This window comes from Bombus huntii, chromosome 17 (assembly GCF_024542735.1).
Source record: "Bombus huntii isolate Logan2020A chromosome 17, iyBomHunt1.1, whole genome shotgun sequence".
In the NCBI taxonomy this organism is placed as follows: domain Eukaryota; kingdom Metazoa; phylum Arthropoda; class Insecta; order Hymenoptera; family Apidae; genus Bombus; species Bombus huntii.
The window spans coordinates 1,346,843-1,371,889 of record NC_066254.1 but is presented as its reverse complement, the minus strand read 5'-3'; the positions used below and the strand labels follow the sequence as shown (position 1 = coordinate 1,371,889).

The following is a 25,047-nucleotide window of genomic DNA, read 5'->3' as shown; positions in this document are numbered from 1 at the left end:
AGAAGTAGAGAGAGGATGTTCCGTCCTTGTCTAATGACGCGCACTTGTACAGGAAATATGTAACAGCGGTATACGAGCAGCGTCAGTGTCCACTAGTGTGCATGCCTGATTAAACAAGGACAGGAAGTATCTATACATGGTGTTCTCTTTCTATTTCCATGTTGCATCCATCTTACTATACAGTACACACACTCAGCTATTCTATCATTATATTTGTGCGTTGCTTATGTGTGAACCAAACATTTCCATGGCAACAAATCGTTTGTCTCTTGTTTGATGCACGGTTTTCAACGGAGTTGAAAGAATTTTTTAAGAGAAACGTAATGGACGGGTTGTTTTTAAAGTAATAAACGGAAATTCTCGTATCCATTGAGAAACGATAGGCGATTTGAAAGTGTCACTATGAACGGTGATTTATCGATGCAAGGTAGTATGAATAAGATATTTTATAATCTGCGAAAAAAGGTAAGGAATATTCTAGATTTTAGATTTTAGATTTTAGATTTTAGATTTTAGATTTTAGATTTTAGATTTTAGATTTTAGATTTTAGATTTTAGATTTTAGATTTTAGATTTTAGATTTTAGATTTTAGATTTTAGATTTTAGATTTTAGATTTTAGATTTTAGATTTTAGATTTTAGATTTTAGATTTTAGATTTTAGATTTTAGATTTTAGATTTTAGATTTTAGATTTTAGATTTTAGAATTTCCACGTCACAGACGTGTGTGTTTTGTTATTTGATTTGTAATATTGCTGCAGTTCTCTCAATAGCTGTTCGTTTCATGCGATACTCGCACATAGTATCTATGACTTTTGCTTCTAACAATTTTTATAATTAGGCTGTATCAAATATTTTTAACGTTCGTGTTTCATGAAAAATCATGTGTAACTCGTTGAATTCGCAAATGTAACAAAAAATTACATGAAAAAACTTATATTATTGTAATGAAAAAATAATTATATTAGGAGGAGAGTCGTATTTCGGAACGTCATCGCAACATATTATACCTTGTATGTGATTATTTGGAACACAATGGGTGAGTATATTATAATTAAAATATATTCCTAGATCCAATTCTCTTGAATAGTGTCAATGACCAATCGAAATAGAAATCAGTGGACATCGTGGAAAGAGAAGGCGAAACCAAATTTGAAAATTCGACATTGGTAATTCAGTAGTTAAGAATAACTCAATCGATAATGTAGATTAACTAGTTATAAACAAATATATGAAATATAAATTCAAATTATTCTTATCCATCTAAAAATTGGAAATTAAAGAGCAGAAGACAAGAAATTATCTTCGAGGATTTATATAGTAAATACATTCTTTTGCCCGTCTTACCTAGAGATAAAACAGTTGTTTGATGGTTATCTTATAGTGTTCAGTCATTGCGAAAAATATTTTTAATCAGTTAAAAACTATAATTAATTAAAAACTACATTTTTTTAGGTATATAGACATTAGCGATGTATTATTCCGGGAAGCTCGTCTGTCTCCCGAACATCGGGTCTGCGACAACATCGATTTGGAAATTATCGTTGCAGAGTATGAAAATTATTACAAGATGAAATTTCAAAAATATCCCATATTGTGTAAGAAAATAACTGGAAGGGAAATGACGAGGGAAGTGACAAATGCAAGCAAAACGTAAGAATTTAAATTATTTAACGATATTAAACGGTATTCAACGTATCCTATTCAACGTATCAAATTCAACGTATCGTATTACAATATGATCCAGTGTTTGTAGAAGTATTGAGACAAAAGCCAAATCTTTTAGTAAACAAGCGAGAAGTGAGCCTGTGAAAGAGACGAATCTACAGCAGAAGATAACTGATGACAATACGAATCATATTAATCTCGCAATGACAGTGACGTCAATATTCCCCAATGAGAGTGATGGACGTTCATCAGAAGAGCTATTTAACGTCCCAATGGAACAATCCATGCAATCGAAGATATTGAAATGCATTGAAAAGCTTTATTCAGATAATCCGGAATTACGAAAGATTGCTGAGGACGTCTCATGCGTAAGTTATTTTCGATTAATATACGTATCGTAAAGCTTTTAAACGATAAAATTCCCGTCGATAAATCGTCCAACGTATATCGACGATGACGTGATTTCGGTAACGCTTCAAATATCAAATTACGTAACGCTTACTTAATATAGAGAAGACGCCATTTTATCTTTGTATATCTTTGTATCGTCACAGGAGATCGTAGTAAACAAATTAAATGTACATTGGGATGACGTTATAGGCCTAGAAGAATGTAAAACCGCTGTTAAGGAGGCCGTTGTGTATCCCCTTAAGTATCCTATCTCTTTTGATGGCCCGTTTTCCCCATGGAAAGATATTTTGCTGTACGGCCCACCTGGTACAGGTAAGATACTCGTATTCTTTTCATTTCTGTACGTGTTTACAAGAAATATACAAAACAGGGAAAACGATGTTAGCGAAGGCAGTCGCGACAGAATGCCATTGCACCTTTTTTAACATAACTGCCAGCTGATTGGTCAGCAAATGGAGAGGCGATTCCGAGAAGTATATACGTGTAAGTTGCTTTGTCTATGTAAGTTTCTTTGTTCCTTTGTCTATGAAGGAGAGATTCTAGGTATAAAATTTTTATTTTTCGTCATTTATATATAAATAGAATAGTTGTTTGGAAAACGAAATGATATCATATTCGCGATGAGGCAATGAATTTAAGGAATTTCGAATATAATATTTAATGAATAATACATTTGTTAAACTGAACAGGTTTTATTTGAACTTGCCTATAGTCATTCGCCTACAATTATTTTTATCGACGAGATTGACTGGATCGCCACAAATAAAGGAGACTGTATATTGTCTGAACCTGCAAAGAGATTCAGATCAGAACTTCTTTCTAGATTGGATGGATTAGTGTCTAATGAGAATTCTAATGTAGTTCTTCTGGCTACAACTAATTCCCCTTGGTACGTATATCACGTTATTTCAATGTTTTCTAAGTAGAAAATATCGTAATATTTCTCCAAATTCCAAATATGTTATTGTGTTGTTTGAAGTATTCCTTCATTATTATTAGTATAATAGAACGATAATATTTATTGTAAATATGTTATTAGGGGCATTGATGCAGCTTTACTCAGGCGTCTCGAAAAGCAAATATACGTATCATTACCCAATGAAGTTGCTCGACTTGGTATATTCAAATTATACCTTAGCAACCACTTATTAGAAAATACAGATATTGTAAACCACATAGTAAAATGTACTGAAAGATATTCTTGTGCAGATATAAAATTGCTTTGTAAGCAAGCGTGGCTACTAGAAATAAGCCCGATATGGAGGAGACTTGAAAAGAAAGAAACACCTGTTACCACTTTGAAATATGAATTAAAAAGTTATGAAATATTAGCAAAATTGTTAAAAAAAATGTCACCTACAGTTATGCAAATAGATAAATATGATACGCGGAACAAATAAATACGCAATCGTAATGACAGATATTGAAAAATATAAATAAATGGATTATCGTTCGAGAAATCATTCGCATGTGTGTGCATGTGTGTCGTGTGTGTCATGTGTGTGTGCGTGTGTGTGCGCGCACACGCTATAGGCTAAGTTTAAAATGTTCGGTTGTATTATATCCTTGTATTATATATGTCGGAGATGAAAGGAAAACCGGAGCCTTCCCTTTGCAATTTTGAGGAAGCCTTCTAATGCTTTAGCCTAGATTTTATCATAACTGTAATTAAGCAATTGTCATTTGTAATTGTTTGATATTTGTGAAAGCGAAAGTGAGTTCGAGGTGACAACTGGTCGCCGAACGTAGCCACGGTCACGGGATAAACGTTTTGCCTGACGAAGGTGTGGATCGGTTGTATTGTTCTCCCTAGAAATCACATAGAATTGTACTTTAGAGATGTCGATATAATGGGACACACGTTGTATTAGGAATCAATCTCCAGACAGAAACTGCCTAGTAACGGCGTTTGAATCTTTCTCGATGTTTCCAAAGAGTATACAACAAACTTTTGACAGAAATTGCCTAGCAACAACGATTGGAACCTTCTCGATGTTTCCAGCGAGCATATAACAAACAAATGCAGTCGGATAGCGAAAAAGATTTTCATCAGATATTCATTCGTGTGATCGCCTTGGAAAGTGATACATCGAGCAATTTACCGAGTGTCTCAGCAATTGTATTCTGTGTTTAAAATTATTCTACACATAGTAAAAAGTTATCCCGTTGACCGTGGATTCGTTTGAACCCCGGAACATTGTTAATAGCGTTAATTAAATTCATTATTCGTGAAACCTATCGATCGTTAATCTCATTATACGTTAAATTCATTATTCGTAAGACATATTATTCGTTCCTCTTATTGTTCGTTAAACTTATTAATCTTTAATCTAATTATTAGTTAAACTTATCGTTTGTTAATCTTATTATTTATTAAACTCATTATTCATAATATTTTGTAAAATCTTGTTTATTCGCGTAAATATATTCTCTGTTTCGTAAAACAATGGCTAATTCAAACGAAGGATCATTACGCGCCTTAAATCCTAATGATAACCCGACATATATATGTGAGTGTATTTTATCAAAAATATGTTTTTTAGTTTTTCTTATCTTAGTAATTATTTTTAAAAAAATAAAGTCTTATATGAAAATAAAGCTGTTCTTTATTTCAAATAATTGAAGTAAATAAATACAATGAGTTTTATATTTTATTATATCTTATATTATCGTTATATTGTTATTGAAAAAATTGATATAATCAACAGTTCTTCCTGTTCTCTTGATTGTTTCTTGCTTGTTTCAAACCATGATAATAACCTACAAAAGAAATAACATAGTCCATTGAAAATTTAATATACAATAAAATACTTATATGAAATAATTACCTGTGTGAAAACCACTAATATACCATGACATCAACATACTTGAAAGTGCGTCTGTATCATTATCTGGTAATCTAGTACATTTTATTAAAATTTCGTATTTTTTTTTCCAAATAAAATGTTAAACTTATTCCAAATTACTTATTAATATTAGAAGTATTCAGCATTCCATTAGAATTTTTAAATTGTACTTACTTGGCCATTAATTGTGGTGGTAAAGGAGGTGCAGGTGGCATTATATCAGTCATCGAATTGAAAGATGGTCCCGGTATGAAGTGATGTTCACAATCCATTTTTTCTACATTATATTTTTTCGAATTTACATTTGTAGAAAAATTAGTCTCACAAGTCTCGTCGTTCTCTTCATTGAATTTCTCTTCCAAAGCTTTCTTTTGTTGTGCTATTTGACTTTGCAAACCTTCTGATTCTAAAAGAGAACTCAACTCGACTTTCTCTGTATTACCATAGCCTAAACACAGAGTAAAAGAAATTTTTGTCATTTAATAGAATGGCTGAGTGACATTCAGTTACTGTCCTTACAGGCAATGTATTAGAATTTCCCGTGCATAAATGTATATGTATAAATGTTTGCCTTGATATATGTAGTAATAATCACTCGTCTAATGAGGAGAATTATATTCCAAGCAGCTAATAATGAACAATAAGTAACATGCATGTTTATGGTTCATGACCCTATATCCCACGGGTCTCCCCATAGACATTGACAGGTACTCCTGCCCAGTTAAGAACCTGCTGAATGACACTGTGATAGACTATGCGAAAGCCTTTACTTCATATATATATGTATTTTTAGTACATTTCTTAATTGACATAACCATCATGCTAAAGGTATTACCTACAAATTTTACAACACACGTGCCATTGTTTTCGTAAATTTTTGATATTATAGCTTCATAAATTTCTCCATCCTCTGAGTATATTGCACGACAAGGTGCTCCTATGATCCATTTCTATAGAGAAAAGATGTGTATACAAATAAATATAAGTAAATAGCAAAATAAAATAATTTGCTTCTTAATCAATATATTTAATAATATTCTGTATCAAATTTGTAATATTCTATCAAAATCACAACCTTGTGTAATTTACTTGCGTGTTTAGGCTGCTTAAGATTTTGTAGGTTTTCTTTCGGTTGAGAATTTCCAACATCCATTCCCATTCGCTTGATAACTTCTTCCTTTGCTAAATTTATTGCTTTATCATATGCTTCTATTAATGCACTATCGTCCCAAACATTATCATTGGCTGTGTCTGTATCCTTTTGAGATAGCAAATTATACGTTATTAATATCGATACAAGTATTTTATTATCAAACTATTGCAAATTATCATATATGTCATTTTTCAAAAATTGACTAAAAGGTAATGGATACTGTTAATTACTATTATGCTAAGATCTTGTACTAAAATAATGTTAAAACCATTACGTTTCCATTACCATACATACGTTTCCATTTCCTCGTATAAAAAGAACATTCATATCATCTGCCATTTTAAAATAACATCATTTAAATATTGAATTTGCTTCTGAAATATTAATTTGTCTCATTTCTTTAACTCTAACACATTGTAAACAATGATGACATTATACCAACTATAATACTAAAAATCTATTCCCCATTCATTCGAAAGATTATTTTTTGAAGCAAGGTTAACATTGAATGTTCCCAGACTTCAATAACTGTATTTTACTTTCTTTACAATATCTAACAATATATTAGAATACTATAAAAAAATATTGTATGCACAAAAAACTGTTTATAGCGAAATAGCAAAAGAATTAATCACATATTATAACTAAAACGAGATTGTTAAGTAGATTATATTATACTGCATATGCGTTAGTGTTTCAGCTGGTAAATATAGTTTTTATATCTGAAGATAAATAAGATTTAATTCTATAAAATTGCATAATGAATTATACATCTATTTATTACTATTCGTATTTCCCCTTAGTTGTATGTTGTCAATAGCATCAATCACGAACATATAAATAAATATAGAAGAAACCTCTATATGGTTTCTTCTATATGGAAATGGAAAGGGAAAAATGAACATGGAAGACAAGAAAGTTTTCTTCAGGTTTAGCGTATGCGTGATACGCTTTGAATGTCTCAGATAAAGATAAAGATACTCTGCTCATTTCTATTTGTTCCGCAGAACGAGAAATTTATTGTCTTTCATATTGGTTTTTACGATTCAATTTTTGGGCAGTTTTCCCTAGCGAGTGTCGGTCCCTGTTTGATATAACCAGACCGTAATTTATACAGATATGTATTATAGATATATATTTGTAAAACTGAAATCAGATGAAATAAATGTTGCCTGAGGTTTTAAACGTTTGATAAAAACAATATTTCATTTGGAAAAAATGTAAGATATGTAAAATTACACATTGATCATTTTGCTGGTCTTGTATCATAAAACGTGTGGCCCGAAGAGCACGTGTCCGGTAGAGATACGTCACTTGTGTTAGGAACCGTTTTATAACCTATCACAGTAAAGGAACGTCCCAGTATAGCAGCCGAAGAATGCCGTGAAAGTTTCTGTACAAAGTACAATTGATCTACAATTGATATTTTCCGCAATACTTATCTGGTGTTCGGTCAGGGTGTCCCATACTCATGATATTTATGACAGTGGAATGGCGTTAGTAAATCAATTACAAAAATTTTCGAGATCAATTCTCGGTATTGCATCAAATTATTCAAAATATACAAGCAACACAACGTTACCCTTTTTGCAGGCAACAAGAGGAATATCGACCACGCAACCACTTTCAGAAAAACAAGAGTAAGTGATACAAATTTTCTTGTGCTTTCCTTCTTTTTTTAATAGAATTTCAGTACTTACCTTCCAATATAAAATTGGTGTCAAAATAATAATGCTAATAATAATGTCTAAGAAATTTTTCTCTTTGTAGGAGTATAACATCTAGAAAAATAACATAGTATTAATAAGAACAACATTGACAGTGAACAACTAAAAATATAACACTGTTATAAATATATGATATACGAATTTTATTTATGTATTATTAAGACAAGTATATCTTATTTTTAAATTATTTCTATTATCATAAGTGATACATATAATTAAGGTATAATTAAGAGAAGATTAATTGAAGAAACACAAAAAATAAAGAAAATAATTATATTGAGATAATTTTTATCTTTCATAAATATTATTTTCAGAGTAAATATAACGTTTGTTAAAGCAAGTAGAGAGAGAATCAAAGCAAAAGGGAAAGTTGGAGATACTATATTAGGCATAGTAGTAAATAATGAAATTGATTTAGATGGATATGGTATGTTTTAAAGAAGCATAATTTACTTAATTTAAAATAAATAATTTTGAGGTAGAAAATATTTGAAAATTTTCATTTTTATCGAGTTTAATATTCTTATTATTTTTAACTTTTGATACTTTATTATATAAGTATGTTGTAATATTAAAATATAATTGATATAGGTGCTTGTGAAGGAACATTAACTTGTAGTACGTGCCATTTAATATTTTCGAAAGAAGTTTATGATGCACTTCCTGACAAACCAACAGATGAAGAATTAGACATGTTGGATTTAGCATATGAATTAACAGATACGTGAGTTCATAATAATCAGTATCAAATCATTCACATTATTAATTCTATTACCTTTTAATATTTTATAAAGTGAATTTTTCTTTGTAAATTTATGTAAAAACAGGTTAGTATTGGGTATTTCGAAATCTGCATCTCAATGTAGAATTTCAAATCGCTATCTCTGAATACTACGAAACTGAAATTATAATAAATTTTCATAGTTTTTTATTTATGACCCTATAATCATTACGAATCTATGTTGGAATTAGCATATTTACAATGTTGATTTTCAAATGGATAAATAGAAATCTTATTGTGTATTAGTATTAATTTGTATAGCAATAAATATATTTATTGACATATTCAGTTATATAATATTTAATTTTAGGTCACGGCTAGGCTGTCAAATAGTAATGTCTAAGGAACTAGATGGAATTGAGGTAAGAGTTCCATCAACAATTAATGATGCAAGAGCATAACTGAAATTATCTATAGGTTTTTGAAAATTTGTATACAATGTTATACATCTCTTGTTAAAAAACCCTTGCTATAATTATTAAAATATTGGTATTAAAAAAATATAATAAAGAATCTTGTGTTTAAATGTGAAGCTTATATATATACATATGTTATATAGTATAATTGCAATTTTGATATTTGTACATTGCCATTGTAAAAAGCCTATCCAATTATGAAGAAAATATATCTTTTATTTTTAATATACAGGGTGTCAATTTTAAAACGTTCATCTAAATTATTTTCGTTACTATTAGAGATAAGAAGAAATTACTAAGGAAGACTTAAATGGTTTTAAGATGTGTACTTGGTTATGATAAAAAAGACTCTTGTGGAATAAATTTTGCAACTTCTGAAAGATTAGATAAAAGCTTAGAACCTAAAAAATAATTTGAAATTAATTTCGTTTAGATATACTGTTTGATTTCTTAGCTGTGGGCAAGTTTAAAAGATCATCAAACTCATGGTCAACAAAACAACAGAAATGTACATGCAATGCTTTTTCGTTTCACAACAAGTTATCTGACACTATCATCATTTTCGTGGCACATGCAACATTATCGATTCAGTATAGTAATGTTTTGGATTGAAACAAGTGTCTCGACATTGGGGCAAAATATTTCAACCTTTAAGGACTAAAATTAAAACTTATGAGTTTGTTTATAATTTTAATAGATTTTATTAATATTGTTTTTACTGGTTTATTAATTACAAGAAAGTTTGTAAAAGACTGAAGTTTTACGTAAAAAGTACAAATATTCTTTCAACAAAATTAGTCAAATCACATCATTATTTATACATATTGTATATAAATAAAATATGCGGATATATTACTTTACCCTAGAATTAAAATTCAATAATATTGAGGAATCTTATTTATTCAGATTTTGTACATTATCGCTTCTAACCTCGGATAATAGAACAACAAATTAAATATTTTTAAACAAAAAAACTTTGTTCCTTTGTTTGATTTCCCTTGCTCGCGTTTCTTAACTACTTAGATATAAAATACTTACGTTTTCGAAAATTCATACTTTACAAGCTACTAAACGCTTTATCTGTTCAGAATAATTTATTGTTTTCTTAACTAGGTACATACCAAATACATCTATTAAGTTGGTATTTCTCATAATTACCAGTACATAAAGCTAAAACACTTTTGTACTATGCTTGTTATACATGGATCTAACAAATAATTTAACTTGTGTATTGTCGTTTGTATATTTTGTTACGTGTAAAATATTCTATTTCTACACTACTTACAAGTTCGATAAAGTGTACATTACACATCGTGAAATTTACATATTTTCACTTGGTTACCCTGCCCAATTCGAATATAATTCAGAACGTATGTGCTATATTTATATATTCTGCATTTGTTTTGTATATTATGTACACTGATCTGATCTTTGTAAACGCGAGTTTTACGATATTAATGAGAAATTTGCCAATTTAATGGAAGTTGTTAATTTTTTCTGGCACGTTTCACGTTAGCAGACATTTTTCTTAAGTTACAGTCGAAAAATGTTTTTATGTAAAAGAATAGGAATGATTATTAGGAAGTTATTTTAAGATGACAAGATATTTCACGTCTTCTATTTAAATATAGCGTTAAATTTTAATTCCGTCAATTCGTATATACTCGTACATCGAATTTCCTTTTCTCATGTCATTTCTTTTCTTTCATTTCACATTTAATTACAAAGATAAAGTGTAAGTACGTTGCTCATAAAATTAATATCAAATGTCGCAAAATATACAAAAGTAAACTAAGAAGAGGGGTACATATTATTACACAAACTGTCGTTCATATTGCATATGTACATATGCAGTATAAAAACAATACTTTTTAGTTTTTAATCTCTTGTTTAAATAATCCTAATATCTAAATTTGTATCGGTCATTGATTCGATATAACTGCGTTTATTGGAAGTAATTAAGCTATAGCCTGCGCACAAGAGAAGAAGGAACAAACACGTATAGTATACACGCTTAAATAACAAAATTAAGTCAGTTTACGTTCAATGTGAACTTGATCAAAGTTCCAGTCTCGAATTATAGAGTTTCTTACTATCAGTTTACAAAATTCGATATTACGATTATGTACCGTATTTGAAAAACATAAAATGCTTTGTTCAATTTTAAATAAAACTAATATTTACCAAAGCGAATACGAAAAAAATGTTATCATCAAACTCAATTTTCAATTATCAAACTTAATCCAGCACAAATACAAATGTTCTTCGTGCTTTTTTACTTTTACTACTTTTCAACTCTCTATAGTTCGAGATTTGAGTTCCGCTAACTTTCTTTCTACTGCGCATGCGCAACAGGAAAACTTGAATTACACGTAATAGTAAAAAATTCGAAAATCTTATCCTTTCGTGGCAGCGAAAGTAACCTAGGACTAGAGGTTCCATAACATTAATAATAATAAGGCAATAATATTAATATTAATAATAATGTAATCGAGTACTACTAACAATATTAATAATAATAATAATAATAATAGTATGGTAATGGCAAGATACACGCGGGTATAAATTAATCATTCCTTTCGTAATATCTACGACGTCTTCGGGATATTCTTTAGAAATTACTTTATTTCTGGTCAATATTCATTAACGAGCAACTTTTCTCTCTGTTTCTTATCACGATTTTTTTCACTTCATCACAATTGTACCGTTAGAAATTATTCAAAACATTGTTAAAATGTCCATGAAATATATGCAATTGCCGTATTGAATAAGCGAGTAATGAAGTTGCTGTTTCACTGAATAAAAGTGAAATCTCCAATGCGTGTGCTCAAGTATATAAGTTAAAAAAAGATTGGTACATCAATGCCTATTATTCTTAATCAATATTCATCATTTAACAATTAGGACCGAATTTTTACAAACCAACTCTAAACCACGACCCAATTTACAAATAAAAAGATCGATGTGTAAATTAACTATCAACTATTAATCTCCAATCCTATGTGAAGATATAATGTTCGGACCAAATTTCTAAACTAACGTGGACAATTCATGCGGACTATTGGTGGTTGCTGCGCTACTTAGATCCAATGTGGCAGCCGGAAGACCAGGACTGACGCTGCCGGTTGCTTCCCGTGGCAAATGCTGCGATCTATTTAGCTTATTTCCAGGACTCGGTGGCGATCTATCTGCTGGTGTATCCGGTGGCGTAACCACGTTTCTGTGTCCGCTCACGTTCAGATGATTGTGCGTCGCCGCGATCGGAGCTGGCGATGAGAGCAACAAGGGCGGTGGGGACATTGACACGTGTCGATGATGATGATGGTGATGATAGTGTTGGTACTGTGCAGCTCGGCCGTGCGTTGCGTGGCTGGTATTTAGTTGGTTCGTCACGGGCCCGACTTTCGTTGGGCAGCCAGCATGGTGGATGGTTAACGGGCCACGTAGTTGTTGTTGCTGTTGTAGCTGGGGCTGGTTCTGGTGCTGTTGCAGCTGCTGCTGACGCTGCAGCTGTACCGCCGCTTCGCACTGTTCGCGCGCTAACGCCTTCACGGCATTCGTCTTCTCCTACGAAATAAGAATGATAGGTTAGGTTGTAGTCAGGGGCCATAACAAATTAAAAAAGTTATAATATAAGAATTTACATTTTAGTTGAAATGATTCTAGTTACGAATAAGTATTAAAGATGATTCAAATCTTTTTCGTTACCGATAACCATGGTGAAAACTCTTTTGGATTACTTTCAGCCATTGTCAATCTTATTGTCTTATTATACTACATGCTTGAAGTAGAAGGAGGGGTACAGAGAAAAAGACTTTTTCTCAGCAAATATAATCGTTACTCAATTATTTTGTTCAACAGTTTTACAAATCTCCCCAAAATAAACGAGAATACGAAAATACACTGAATATCGTGTGTATGGTTATTTATAAAATCCCCTTGAAATAGTTGCGATCGCGGATCACATAAACAAACGAACCTGTCATTCTACAGAGTATCTTTTTCGGTGAAATTATGCAAACGTAAATGTAACTTCGGTAGAACTCCTCGAGAACTTGTAAGCTTATATGACTCTGACCCAACCAGTCCATTCTAAAGTGTATAATTTATAAAAGGGGATTATATTAATACGCGGAGGATGTGGTAGGTGGTAAGTTTTGCATATGAATGTTTGTTGATACAACGAATGGTTAAATGGAGGTTTTCATGAATGTGATAAGGACTAGATCGAATGTTTTAACACTTATAACTAGAATGCGTATTTTTATACAAGTTTGTAGTTTTACGAACATAATCAAAGAAATAAAATTTTAATAGAGATTTGTTTTCTTATATACGTATATTTTAGCGCATTTTATGCATTTTGCGCCATTTGCGTACTTTTCAATTTCGCACGAACGTATAAAGATCCGCAATATAATTATAACGCTTCTTAAAAATGTGAAAAATCCTGGTTTCCTAAAAGCTTGCAATTGATTTCAGAAAAATTTTTATGAACTCTACCAGATAAATTATGGTAACTCTGAAAAACAAAATTTCACGATAAAATGATTTCCGGGTAAAATACACATAAAAGATGATTTAGACGTGTTTGAAGGTGTTCGTTTTCTTTTTTAATAGCGATATGTTCTTACCCTCTGCCACACGAAGACGTTATGGACCATTGCGCATCCACAAAACACGATGCCAAGGCCTATGAAAACCGACGTAACGATTGCCGGCGTCGAATGAAACTGGATGAATGTATACAATATCATACCTGAAAGCATTGTTAGAGGATCATTATAACACGTATGCCATAACAAGCGGGACAAAGAATCAGCGCAAATACATATTCTCAATACATATAATTCTCGAAGCGTAAACTATATACATATGCTTTTAATTGAAATTTTCAATACTAGTTGCAAATTATTTTTCAATTAATTTATTATTTAAGTCTTTATATATCAATTCTCGACGAATAAATTACTTAAATTATAGAGAATCTATCTTCAGACAATAGAGAATTCAATATTTTTGGTCGTTAAGTAATTTACAAATTTCTAAAACGATTACGTTCGAAGTTTTGGACAGTATTTGAAGTTTCTAACATGACATTAAAAAAAAATAAATAAATTTTATGATATAATTAAAAAAACATTGTAGTCTATCATAATTTCTATTCCGTCAAATTTATTAAAACGCAGTTTTCTTCTGAACAGAGTCAAAATGTCCGTCTTGAATCGAGTTCAACAGCTTAACGATCGATCGAGCGAATGATAGCTGTGTAAACTAGCATGACACAACGTAAACTTTAGATTAGATCTCGATCCATCCACCAGCCGTATTCATGCATGACATGAATATTCTGTTTCAGCTCTTTATAAATTAATCTGTTAAAACTTCTCTAAAAGACGATCATTTTTTATTTTTCTAAGAAAAATAATGACTATTCGGCGTTAAAATTAACTTTATTTCCATTGGATTTCTAAACTGATTTCATACACTCAGAGATAGTTCACAGTATCTTTTAGATTCATGCCTGAATTCAAGAAAAATTAAACGTATAACTTATGTACTAGTATCTTTCAAAAGGTTAAAGTTGACAGAATTGAAGGAATTGGTTCTTACCAGTTAGAAAGACGGGAATGCTAATGAAAAACCCTCCGACAGCACATATCCGGCTGATGGATGATTTTTGCAGGTACTTGTTACTCCTGAAACAGACAAAATTTGAAGTGAAAGTCAGTTTCACGATTCTATGATAATTGAGCGAAATATAAAGGAACCAGTTTTTTGTTTAACAGCCAAGAATCTTTCAAAAATTCTACTGTAATTGATACTTCAAATATATTTAGTCAGACAAAGGATAATCATAATCGCAACGTTAATCTTAACTTTAATTCAAGGATCAAACAGTATCATTATACATATAAAAGTAAACATAAAGTCTATCCACATTGTCGTTTTTGTTGTTGTTGTTGTTGTTGTCGATGTCGTTGGTTTTGCTGTTGTTGTTGTTGTCGTTGTCGTTGTCGTTGTCGTTGTTGTTGTTGTTGTTGTTGTTGTTATTATTATTATTATTATTATTATTATATGTTATTCTATAATTGATTTTTATTTCTTTATTATCAATATTATTCTATTTTCTATAATGATTCAATTATAGATCTTATTTTTTGTCAATCATATTTCACTGAAATGATCACTTTGAAAATAATCTAATAGTAAAAAATGAAAAATAATCTTTTTCTACCTTGTCTTCATTTTTTACAAACTCTGTCCACCGCCGCAAACCTATTAAATGCATGAAACGACAAAGCAAAGCTGCTTCACATAATTCCCCGCTCACGCAGTGTCAATCAGCTCACGACCGCAAACGATACTGCTAATTTCCAGCGACCACGAACGATTTCACCGTAATTGCCGGTGTGAAATTTACCAATACGTGCTCGAATTGGTCAATAATGGATAGAGCGCTCTTGCACACACTAATCTACCAACAAATAATATTGACTCAATTGAACAACAGCGCCTAGATTAACGGACAAACCGCATGTTCCAAACAGATTTACAATCACGGCAGAAAATACATGCCGTTATAGATGTTTCCTGGTCAAGACTAATTTCCACGCGTTAAGAACATTGTAACCGGAATCTAGGAAGAACTAGCACTTCCTGGAATAATACTATTGTGTCCTCGATGAATGTCTCTCCGCAATGCCCTCGAGTGAGTTGTTTTTGTCTTTGGTCGTACGACGTCCGGGATGAGAATTCGGGGAACGGTTTTGCGCTGCTTTAATACTCGCACAACCATCCATCCATGGGACTGCATCTTTTTAGGAGGACCAGTGATTAATCTTTTCCCTTTAATCTTTAATTTTCATCTCTAATTTCTCATGAGGCTAAGATTCCTGCATCTTTTATCATAATAATTTATTAATACTATTAATAAATTGAGACAATTTTACACGTCGTATTTTGCGTTATAAGATGACTTGTAATTTGTAAAATTTACCTGTAAAATTCCTTTGTTTGTTTTACCGAAGCAATAGTTGGCATTTCTATACGACAATAAGAATTTGTTAATACTAATAATTTGTAAGGTTATCATGTTATCATTCTTCTAATGGATAGTATATTATTGAAACTTTTTTTAATATTGAAACGCGATATTTTTTTGGAGAAGAAGTGCATAGTAGTAAAGAGTTGAATTCTACGGACGTAAAAAGTGGACATAACATTTTCTGTACATGGAGTCGCCTGGCCTAAACATTTTATGATTTCCGGGCAAAAAACAGACGAATCCAGCGCTGATTTTAAAGCAGCTTCATCCAAATAAGCCACAATAAGAAATTCCCACGAAACAGTTGCGTTCATCCCCTTTCGAGGTCGCCGACCTCTTTGAATGCGTTTCAAGTGCGTCGTACCAATGAAACTTCGAGTTCTAGACTAATTTCTCAGCCTTTTGCGTTAAATTTAACCTTCCGCGTTAGTGTATTTCGGACGAGCTCCTATTTTACGCTTTCGTCGACTTCACCAACGTAACACGCAGCATCCGCAAGTAAAACTGTCTCTTAAATTTGATGTGACACCGATACACGACGAGAAGAATCACAATGCCATTTTTATTCCACTTCGTTAATTTTTCGTCGTAAGGTTTAGCTGTAAATAGGATTAAAAAAATTTAGATTAACGAGGAATTTAAAATTGATCTGTTAAATCAACAATTTCCATTAGTTGTCGATAGATTTTATAAACCTCAGATTACTGAGAAATTATACACATTGCAAAATATTTACCATTGGTTACCCACGCTACACGTAAATTTGATCAATCTACCAATGCACTAACACTGCAATAAATTTCTATTGCAACATTCCACGCTCCTTTGCCGCACCTTAAACTCCTCGCTAGATTTATTCCACCTTAAAGTGTCACATAACTCCTACGACACCGATATCAAATCTTAAACTCCACCAAATTCCAGAGAAACTTGATTTCGTCGAGAGTAAGAGATTAAACTTAAAAAGCAATTTATTTCATCTTTAAACTATCCCAAACTTCTTAAATATAATTTATATATATATATATATAAAATATTATACACTTATTGTGTGCATTATATATTTCAAGAACTTTGCAATAAAAAATAAAACTTATTACATTTAAGATATGGTTATATCGCACAGGCTCGAATATGATAAAGAGGTTAAATAAATGTCTCGAATCTCCGCAACAAACTCACACAAACCACCTAAAACACGTATACACAATGTGCATTCACTACGAACTCGACTCCCATTCCCTGCCAAAATCACAGGCATGCAGAGTCAATTTCACTGCTCGAGCTAGTTGAATAGGGAAGAAGGTCGAGAGCTGGAGTTAAGAAGCATAGTTGGTAAAGAATCGCGTGCCGCCGCGCCATTAAGATCAAGCCCACGATCTCAACAATAAATATTAGACGGTTCTCTGACCTGCATTTCGCGTGCGACTCGGAACGATTCAAAAACGCGTAAATTTCCCATGAGTCGAATCAAACGTTCGCGATTTATCGCATTTAGGTTATATCGATATTGTCCACGAGTGGAGGCATTCAAACACAGATTGCTTTGTGTCACTCTATCGTAACTGCCCGTAATACATGATAATTTAATTTCGAATTCTTTCGAATATATGCACGTAACGAAAAATTTGTATTGGTTCGTCAATTGCAGACCAACCAGTTGTTAGCCAGTGAAAATAATGTAGATAATAATAGTGAAGAATTAGCTCGAGAAGAGTAAACAAACAAGGCGCCTTGATAAAAGGCACAATGTGGGTCCGCAAAGTGGTGGGATTTCGGCGCATGCGCATTGTTTCGCATCAACTTACAATTAGACATGCACGAAAGCTTCATTTCTGCCGCATACATACTTGGATTCGCGTGCATGAAATTCACAAAGTAGGTTATTGTTTGAAAAACAGCTTTAATCGAGCGAAGCTTTTAACCAGACTGAAATCAAGTCTTGGTTTCTTTAGAAATTCAGATGGAATAAGAGAAACCTATTTTATCTAGGTTAGGCTAGGATAAAGGTTAGGCTGCATCGGTTGGCTTATATGACTTTCCGGTGACTTTGAAGGGTAATACGGCGCCGGCGGTCGAGAAGGTAACTTCTCTATTGAACGAGATCTCGTTGATCTCGTCTAAGCAGGAAGAGTCTGTCGGCCCTTTGATTTTATACGAGTCTTTCCATTCACGATCGTGCGAGCTGGCTACAGGCGACGACACGGACCCCCGACAAAACTGTCTGAGCCTATTCAAGGCGACGTCAAATAGTTTCACTCGGAGAGATGAATGGAGATAAGAATCACCGGAGCGTCTCTGCGCTTCGATGACAATGATATTTGGTCAATCCTCTTCTTGTTTCTCGTTTTGAAAGAAGGTTGTAAAAAAGAGTGCTACTAGATCGTCTAGGGAAATCACACGGTATATATTGCGTAATGCTATTGATTTATCAAAAATAACAAGAGGTTAAGGAGCTTTGGGGAGGTTGATTCAATTTTTTATAACCTGACATCTCTTTGAACAAATGTCTTAAGAAACGCTTGAATAAAATGTTAAAAAAAATAATAATTATGAAATCTTTTCCTGTATTTTTAGACAATAAGATTTACTATATCCTACGCCATAATAAGAATCAATTTGCTATGAACTGGTATCTCGGAAATTGTAAGAATTCAGAAAATATAAGGAGGCCGGAAGAGGTAAATGAAATCCACAGAAACATTGACCCAACCTCAGCCCAGTTAGCCAACAAACTAAAATATCTCGCTGCCTTTTCTATATTTACGACCAGAACGTGGTCATTAATTGAGTCTAGCGACTGCACCGTAGACGAGTCACTGACCGATGTTGCTTTAATGGATATGCGGAAAATCACGTGTTCCAGGTTCCAGGGATGTAGTTGTTTTCATTTCCGGAGAATACGGTCGACTCGCGTGTGTATACCAATCTATCTGAGGATAGGTGTTCCTTAGAATTACCAACTATATTACTTTCAACCTTGTGATTAAAATTTTTAAACGTCACTTAATAGCAATTCAGTCGAGTAAGCACAAACTTTCAAATGTCCTAATTTTCAAATCTTTATATTTTTTAATCTCAAAGATATTTTATTATTTGCCGTAGATCAAGCTTCGTGTTACCGGTACTGTAACATTACAATCCTACGAGAAGCAGAAAATAGTGAAAAAATCTGACCTAATAGATAGTAGTCAATATTCCTTTGACGCGTCTTATGCGAACCGCAGTTAGAGGAAATGCAAATAAGCTCTTGCGAAACGGTTTGCCGCACGACAAGCCTACGAACAACGCCCAATGCAAGTTCGGTGGGAGTTACAGGAAGAGGGACGTCTAAAATCAACTAGGAATCCCTATTCAATCGTCTAATTTTCGATTCCGGCATCGAACTTCCCGAAGAAAATTAAATACAATTCCGACTCGAGATTTAATTTCAGTCTCGTAGCTAATGCAATCTAATCGCGTTTGCAAGGCTACGCTTCCGGTCAGAAGCCACGCGCTTCGATCGCGTACTTTCCGCATCGGAAGCGTACGCTTCGGTACGAACCGCGTCGATTTTCAAAGGAATCATTGGACACCGGAAGAAGAAGAAGGAGGAAGAATAAAAGCACGTAAACCGGCAGGAGGTCAATCGAGACAAAATCGATATCGTTGAAAGCCGAAAAAAGACCCGAATTTAGGCTACAGTACATATTCGAATTGAATATATTCAAGGTTTAGATTTTCTTCTCCTGAAAATTATAAACATAAATGAGTCGACAAGCGATCTTGAAAAGCGTCTGTTCCATCTAGATTATGTAAATTGCGTGAATTACCGTTAGCCATAATTCATAATTTATCGAAAAAGCGCGCTTCTTCTCAACTACGCTTTCCCCTACCAGCACCGACATTATCGGCAGATCGATAAGTATCAAAATACCACAAAGATATTAATCTCATCTTTCTTCTAACCGCGAAAAAATGCCGCGCAAATGATAAAACAACAGATCAGCCAGAAACATCGAATTCTCCACGCTTCCGACTGCAAGAAGAAAAACAAAGTTATTTGTGTATGATGGAAACGTCTCTGGACGATGCTCTTAAGCGGTCGAGTGCGCGCGAGAATAGCATCGCGGATCGGCATTTCCACGGTGAGGATTGTAAAACGGTTACGCAGATGATGGATCATACGCATGGACCGTAGAGACTATCGTGAATGATGGATCAGACACACATACGCGTTCTTCGCTCTTCCGATATTTTTCGTAACAACTGCTGCGATCTCGTCATTGGAAACGATCTCGGGAAATTCAATCGAATATCGAGGAAATTTATAGAAAGCTACAGCTGTGTTCGAGCATTATTCTAGAGAAAAGTGATTAACTCTATGAGACTAACGATACAATACGTCTCAAGATAACTTTTAGGAAAATGATTGTAAAATTCTTTAAAATTCTTTCGACACTTTTCGGTATATTCTTGTCATTGATTCTGAAAGTATTTGATTAATTTGCTGGTTAATAGGAAGTTGGTTAAAACCGAAGTTAGTTAAAGAAATAAGTAAACACGAAACCCGTGGATACTCTAGACATATGATTCTACCTGCACGCGACAAAAATATTCATGATCTGAACAAGGAAAGAAGTGTTGTTAGATTCGCGTCATGCTGCAAATGAAAGATTTACAGCTCGAACCCAATTATCTGTTACATTACATTCTCGGGTACGTGTAGGCTGAACGTCATGATATATGAACACAAGTATAGAAAGAACAACATGGATATTTCGCGCGAAGAAAACGAAGCTTCACATATACAGTGTATAACCACTCGACAGTATTTGCTCACGAAAAATACGAGTTGTTAAAGTCTAACAAAAATTACGTATACAGTGGCAAAGAAGAAAACTGTTATGCCGTTTACTCTTATTTCTAATTGACAGAAAGTCGTCAACGAACAAAGAGCGCTTTTTCTTATCCTCTGTACCTTCGCGAAGCAATCACAGAAATTCTCCAAAATGCTTCGTGTCGACTAAACAAAGAAAAAAAAAAATGGCAGCTGCTAAGAGCAAACTACCTCCGGAATTTTCTTCGTTTCTAAGTGAACCAGGAAGAAAGAAGGGAAGGGTTAATGACGCCGAAACTGAAGGGTGGCCACGGATCGTTTGAAAGGGGCCACGACAACCGTTACGATTCAGTCGCAACTGTTCCTCTTCCTAGGTTACCACGCCGAACCATTGCGCGCTTTTACGAGCGTTCCCGCGATAGTTTCCTGGCACTTGCTCGTCCTTTCATCGAAGGGTCGATCGGTTAATTTAAACTCTCGAAGGCTTTGTCCAGTCGGTAACATCGATAAGCTTAAGTCGAAATACGGATTTCTCGTAAATTCAGAATTTTATTGCCACCAGGATGTATATGGAGGCGACAGATGAAGAACACGATGTAAATTAGATTTCTTGCTTTTATAGAGAAGCAATTTTTAAATTGAACACCAGTCGTCGATCGGTTCTGTAGATCGTTTTTAATAACAAAATAAATTTGGTTAGTCCATAAAGGTTTGTTCGTGTGAATCTTCCCATAGATCATCCGTAACGTAAATACCGCTATAACCGGCTGCAGATACATTTTCCTTGAACATGTGGCGGCACTTGACAGTAAACTTCCCAACAGTTTACGTCGCGTGACGCACGACACAAAGACCCTATACCTGCGGACAAGATGATTGCCAGATGTCGATACATTCGTACCGAATATTTCCAGCTAGCCAAGGGACCGCTATAAATCTTAGGATTTATTTTAGCTAAGGTCCTCCAAAGAGACAAACAGTCTTTGTTTATCAGTCTCGAAGTCGACCACCTACCACGGGGACACACGAGAAATCTGCTATCTCTCACGTACGACGCTGCCCGCTAGCAACACCCTCTCAAAGCTTTTCTCAACGAATCCGATGCCTTCGCATCCTTAGACACATCCCAACGAGTCTTCCTCCGCAGCAGCATCGCGACAAAAATGTCAGTCTATTACCGCGAGTTACCGCAGTATATCACGATCGTTATACTTACACGGTTCGAGCCGAATAATTATCTAAGCTCTCGACATCTCGTGCAATCATTGTCCGCACTCGCAGCGTATCTCGAATCGTAGCTATCCAAGCTCTATCTTATAACCGCGCATTCGCGAACCGAATACAATCGCGAATCCTGTATCAAGTGTACTCATTGACATTAGAGTGAATAAACATTTATCGTTCAAGAAATCTGAGAAATCTGAGTCGAAAGAGAACACAGCTAAGTGTCCCTTACCCTTTAGAGAGAAGAAAATCCCACGCACCTAACCCCAACCCGAATACTAGCCTCACAGCCTCACGACTAGTTGTTCATTCCGAATTAACTAGCTCGATGATGGCCCAGCAACCGCGACCAGGCTCTCCGGAGCAGACTCGCAGCTACCCCGTGCTACCCCCCCCCCCCCCGTGGCAGAAGTGTAGCAGAACTCTCCGCACTAACGACGCTAACACTACAAAGAAAAGGAAAATAGAAACAGCAACGCAAATAAACACACACAACAGGTTCGCCGTATTGGAATCCTCAAACGACGCCATGGAAATCGTAGAACCGCCACCAAACCAACACTCACAGAGAATCCCCCCTCCCCCACCAATATTTGTGGACGACGTCATTGACATACAGACAATGATCAAGTCCCTAGAGAGAGATATCAGCAAGGAGGAATATAACCTTAAGATAAGCAACAACAAAGTAAAAATACTACCGACGAACCCAGAAGCTTACAGAAAACTCACCAAGACACTCAGGACCCTGAACGCCAACTTCCACACCTACCAGCTCAAACAGGAAAGGCCTTTCCGGGTGGTCCTACGAAACATACACCACTCAGCAGACATAGACGAACTAAAATACGAACTCTCAAAACTCGGCCACGAAGTCATCAACGTAAGTAATATAAGGCATAGAGTCTCGAAAGACCCGTTATCCTTATTCTTCCTAGACATTAAACAAAAGCCGAACAATAAGGAAATCTACAACATCAGTCGCCTAATGAACGCGATAGTAAAGATCGAACCACCGCTCGTGAAAAAAGAAATAGTGCAGTGCAAAAGGTGCCAAAGGTACGGTCATACGCAGAAATACTGCAACCATACTTTCCGCTGCGTTAAATGCGCAGGCACTCACTCCACTGACCAGTGCGCCAAATCACCGGAAACCCCAGCGAAATGCATCCACTGCCAAGGGGACCACCCTGCCAACTACAAAGGCTGCCCAGCATATAAAACACTATACACGAACAGGTACCCTAAGCTCAGAGCAAAAGAGGTATCCAACCAAACACCCAGCCCGCCGAAATTCACGATTACCCCAACCCCCTCAACCAACCAAACACCCAGTCCTACCATCTCCAAATTCATCTCCACCTCAACCTCCTATGCCCAAGGCATCCAAAATAACCCGAACAGCCAAAGGAACCTTCCCCAAAACAGTGTCCCCAACCCACCTAACACAGACAACTCCTCAAGGCTTGAAAAGCTAATAGAGAAACAATCGGAGCAAATAAATCACTTGCTATCGCTACTAACACTCATCGTGGAAAAATTAGCACGCCCCGACTCAAAATAAAACCAAGGCGCATAGCACTCTGGAACGCCAACGGTCTAGCGCAACACAAACTTGAACTAGAACTCTTCTTAAAACACCAGCAAATCGACGTAATGCTCGTATCGGAAACCCACTTCACCGACAAGAGCTACCTGAAAATAAATGGTTACAAATTCTACCATACCCAACACCCCAGCGGAAAGGCCCACAGTGGCACCGGAATAATAATCAAAGCAAGTATTAAGCACTACGAACTTCCATCATTCCAGAAAGACTACCTCCAAGCAACAAACGTAGCAATAGAAGACTGTCATGGCTCAATCACCACCTCAGCAGTATACTGCCCTCCCAGACACTCCATCGCCAAAGAAGACTTTGATAACTTCCTGGACACCCTGGGCAATAGATTCATAGTTGGAGGAGACTATAACGCCAAGCACATCCAATGGGGCAGCAGACTGGTTACAGCAAGAGGCAAAAACCTCTTAAACAGCATAATAAACAACAACCTCAACTACCTCACCACATACGAACCCACATACTGGCCCACTGACACCAACAAAATACCCGACCTTCTCGACTTCTTCATAACTAAAAATATCCCATCAAGACACGTCCAGATCAACTCCTCGGCTGATCTCTCCTCTGATCATTCTCCCGTGATAGCAACAGTCAGTTCAACAATCATCGAGAATACACCTAATGGCTCCATTCACAACCAACACACCAACTGGCAGCTCTTCAGAGAAGTCTTTACACACTCGACCTCAGAGCCTTCACCCCACTAAAAACAAAGGAAGATATCGAAGCAGCCACGGAATACTTAAACACGAGCATAATAAACGCAATCCGCCTCTCCACACCGACAAAGCCATCTAACAGCAAACAAGAATATCCCCAATACATACTAAAAAAAAAAATAGCAGAAAAACGTAGACTAAGAAGAGTATGGCAGACCCACAGAACACCGGAGGACAAACGAAAACTTAACAACGCAACTAGAAAGCTAACCAGAACCTTAACAAACTATAAAAACGACTGCTTCCATAAATACCTCGCCAGCTTATCGCCCACAGCCGACACCAACTACTCACTATGGAAGGCCTCCAGGAAACTCACACGCCCCCCACAAATAATCCCACCTATCCGCCGTCCGCAAGGTGGATGGGCGCGAAGCCCTATCGAAAAAGCCGACCTGTTTGCAAAACACTTGACAAAAGTATTCAAACCCCATTCCCCCCAAGCCGCCGCGGACGTTACTGAATACCTACACACCCCCTTCCAAATGTCCCCTCCTATCGAACCCTTCTCCTCTGCTGAGACTATAGAAACAATCAGTCGCCTAAACCCCAAGAAAGCAGCAGGACACGACCTAATAGGCAATAGAGCAATCAAGGAACTTCCCACAAAA

The 25,047-nt window shown here is 35.0% G+C and overlaps 4 protein-coding genes and 1 long non-coding RNA gene across 13 annotated transcripts; 2 read left to right on the top strand and 3 right to left on the bottom strand.

Moving 5' to 3' along the window:
* The first annotated feature begins 284 nt into the window (after positions 1-284).
* LOC126874994 (katanin p60 ATPase-containing subunit A-like 2) lies at positions 285-4,677 on the top strand. 4 transcript variants are annotated; one of them, XM_050637603.1, is made up of 8 exons: positions 285-465; positions 969-1,039; positions 1,456-1,653; positions 1,757-2,036; positions 2,223-2,391; positions 2,450-2,562; positions 2,769-2,968; positions 3,119-4,677. In XM_050637603.1, exons 1-6 carry the CDS (start codon positions 403-405, stop codon positions 2,518-2,520), a joined length of 852 nt encoding a protein of 283 aa, XP_050493560.1. In that variant the 5' UTR covers positions 285-402; the 3' UTR covers positions 2,521-2,562; positions 2,769-2,968; positions 3,119-4,677. The 4 variants fall into 4 exon arrangements, with proteins under 4 accessions (XP_050493560.1, XP_050493558.1, XP_050493559.1 ...); XM_050637601.1 differs by having other exon boundaries at positions 1,748-2,036; XM_050637602.1 differs by having other exon boundaries at positions 1,748-2,036; positions 2,450-2,580.
* Positions 4,663-6,837, bottom strand: LOC126874999 (survival motor neuron protein-like). Of its 5 annotated transcripts, XM_050637614.1 has the most exons (7): positions 6,521-6,833; positions 6,364-6,452; positions 6,001-6,183; positions 5,761-5,875; positions 5,100-5,373; positions 4,908-4,978; positions 4,663-4,839 (listed from the first exon to the last, which is right to left on the bottom strand). In XM_050637614.1, the coding sequence occupies exons 2-7, from the start codon at positions 6,415-6,417 to the stop codon at positions 4,781-4,783; spliced, it is 756 nt and encodes a 251-aa protein (XP_050493571.1). In that variant the 5' UTR covers positions 6,418-6,452; positions 6,521-6,833; the 3' UTR covers positions 4,663-4,780. The 5 variants fall into 5 exon arrangements, with proteins under 5 accessions (XP_050493571.1, XP_050493574.1, XP_050493570.1 ...); XM_050637617.1 differs by having other exon boundaries at positions 6,353-6,833; XM_050637613.1 differs by having other exon boundaries at positions 6,364-6,833.
* A 369-nt stretch (positions 6,838-7,206) lies between these two features.
* LOC126875006 (adrenodoxin-like protein 2, mitochondrial) lies at positions 7,207-9,231 on the top strand. 2 transcript variants are annotated; one of them, XM_050637627.1, is made up of 4 exons: positions 7,207-7,574; positions 7,672-7,718; positions 8,397-8,529; positions 8,897-9,231. In XM_050637627.1, exons 1-4 carry the CDS (start codon positions 7,570-7,572, stop codon positions 8,985-8,987), a joined length of 276 nt encoding a protein of 91 aa, XP_050493584.1. In that variant the 5' UTR covers positions 7,207-7,569; the 3' UTR covers positions 8,988-9,231. The 2 variants fall into 2 exon arrangements, with proteins under 2 accessions (XP_050493584.1, XP_050493583.1); XM_050637626.1 differs by adding an exon at positions 8,120-8,232 and having other exon boundaries at positions 7,222-7,718.
* A 653-nt stretch (positions 9,232-9,884) lies between these two features.
* On the bottom strand, positions 9,885-15,266 carry LOC126874997 (dual specificity tyrosine-phosphorylation-regulated kinase 1A-like). Its single transcript, XM_050637608.1, has 4 exons — positions 15,241-15,266; positions 14,616-14,701; positions 13,637-13,761; positions 9,885-12,569 (listed from the first exon to the last, which is right to left on the bottom strand). The coding sequence occupies exons 1-4, from the start codon at positions 15,249-15,251 to the stop codon at positions 12,033-12,035; spliced, it is 759 nt and encodes a 252-aa protein (XP_050493565.1). The 5' UTR covers positions 15,252-15,266; the 3' UTR covers positions 9,885-12,032.
* A 603-nt stretch (positions 15,267-15,869) lies between these two features.
* LOC126875040 (uncharacterized) lies at positions 15,870-17,067 on the bottom strand. Its single transcript, XR_007693222.1, has 3 exons — positions 16,787-17,067; positions 16,003-16,649; positions 15,870-15,904 (listed from the first exon to the last, which is right to left on the bottom strand). It is a non-coding gene; the product is annotated as an uncharacterized LOC126875040 (long non-coding RNA).
* Between the last annotated feature and the right edge of the window lie 7,980 nt (positions 17,068-25,047).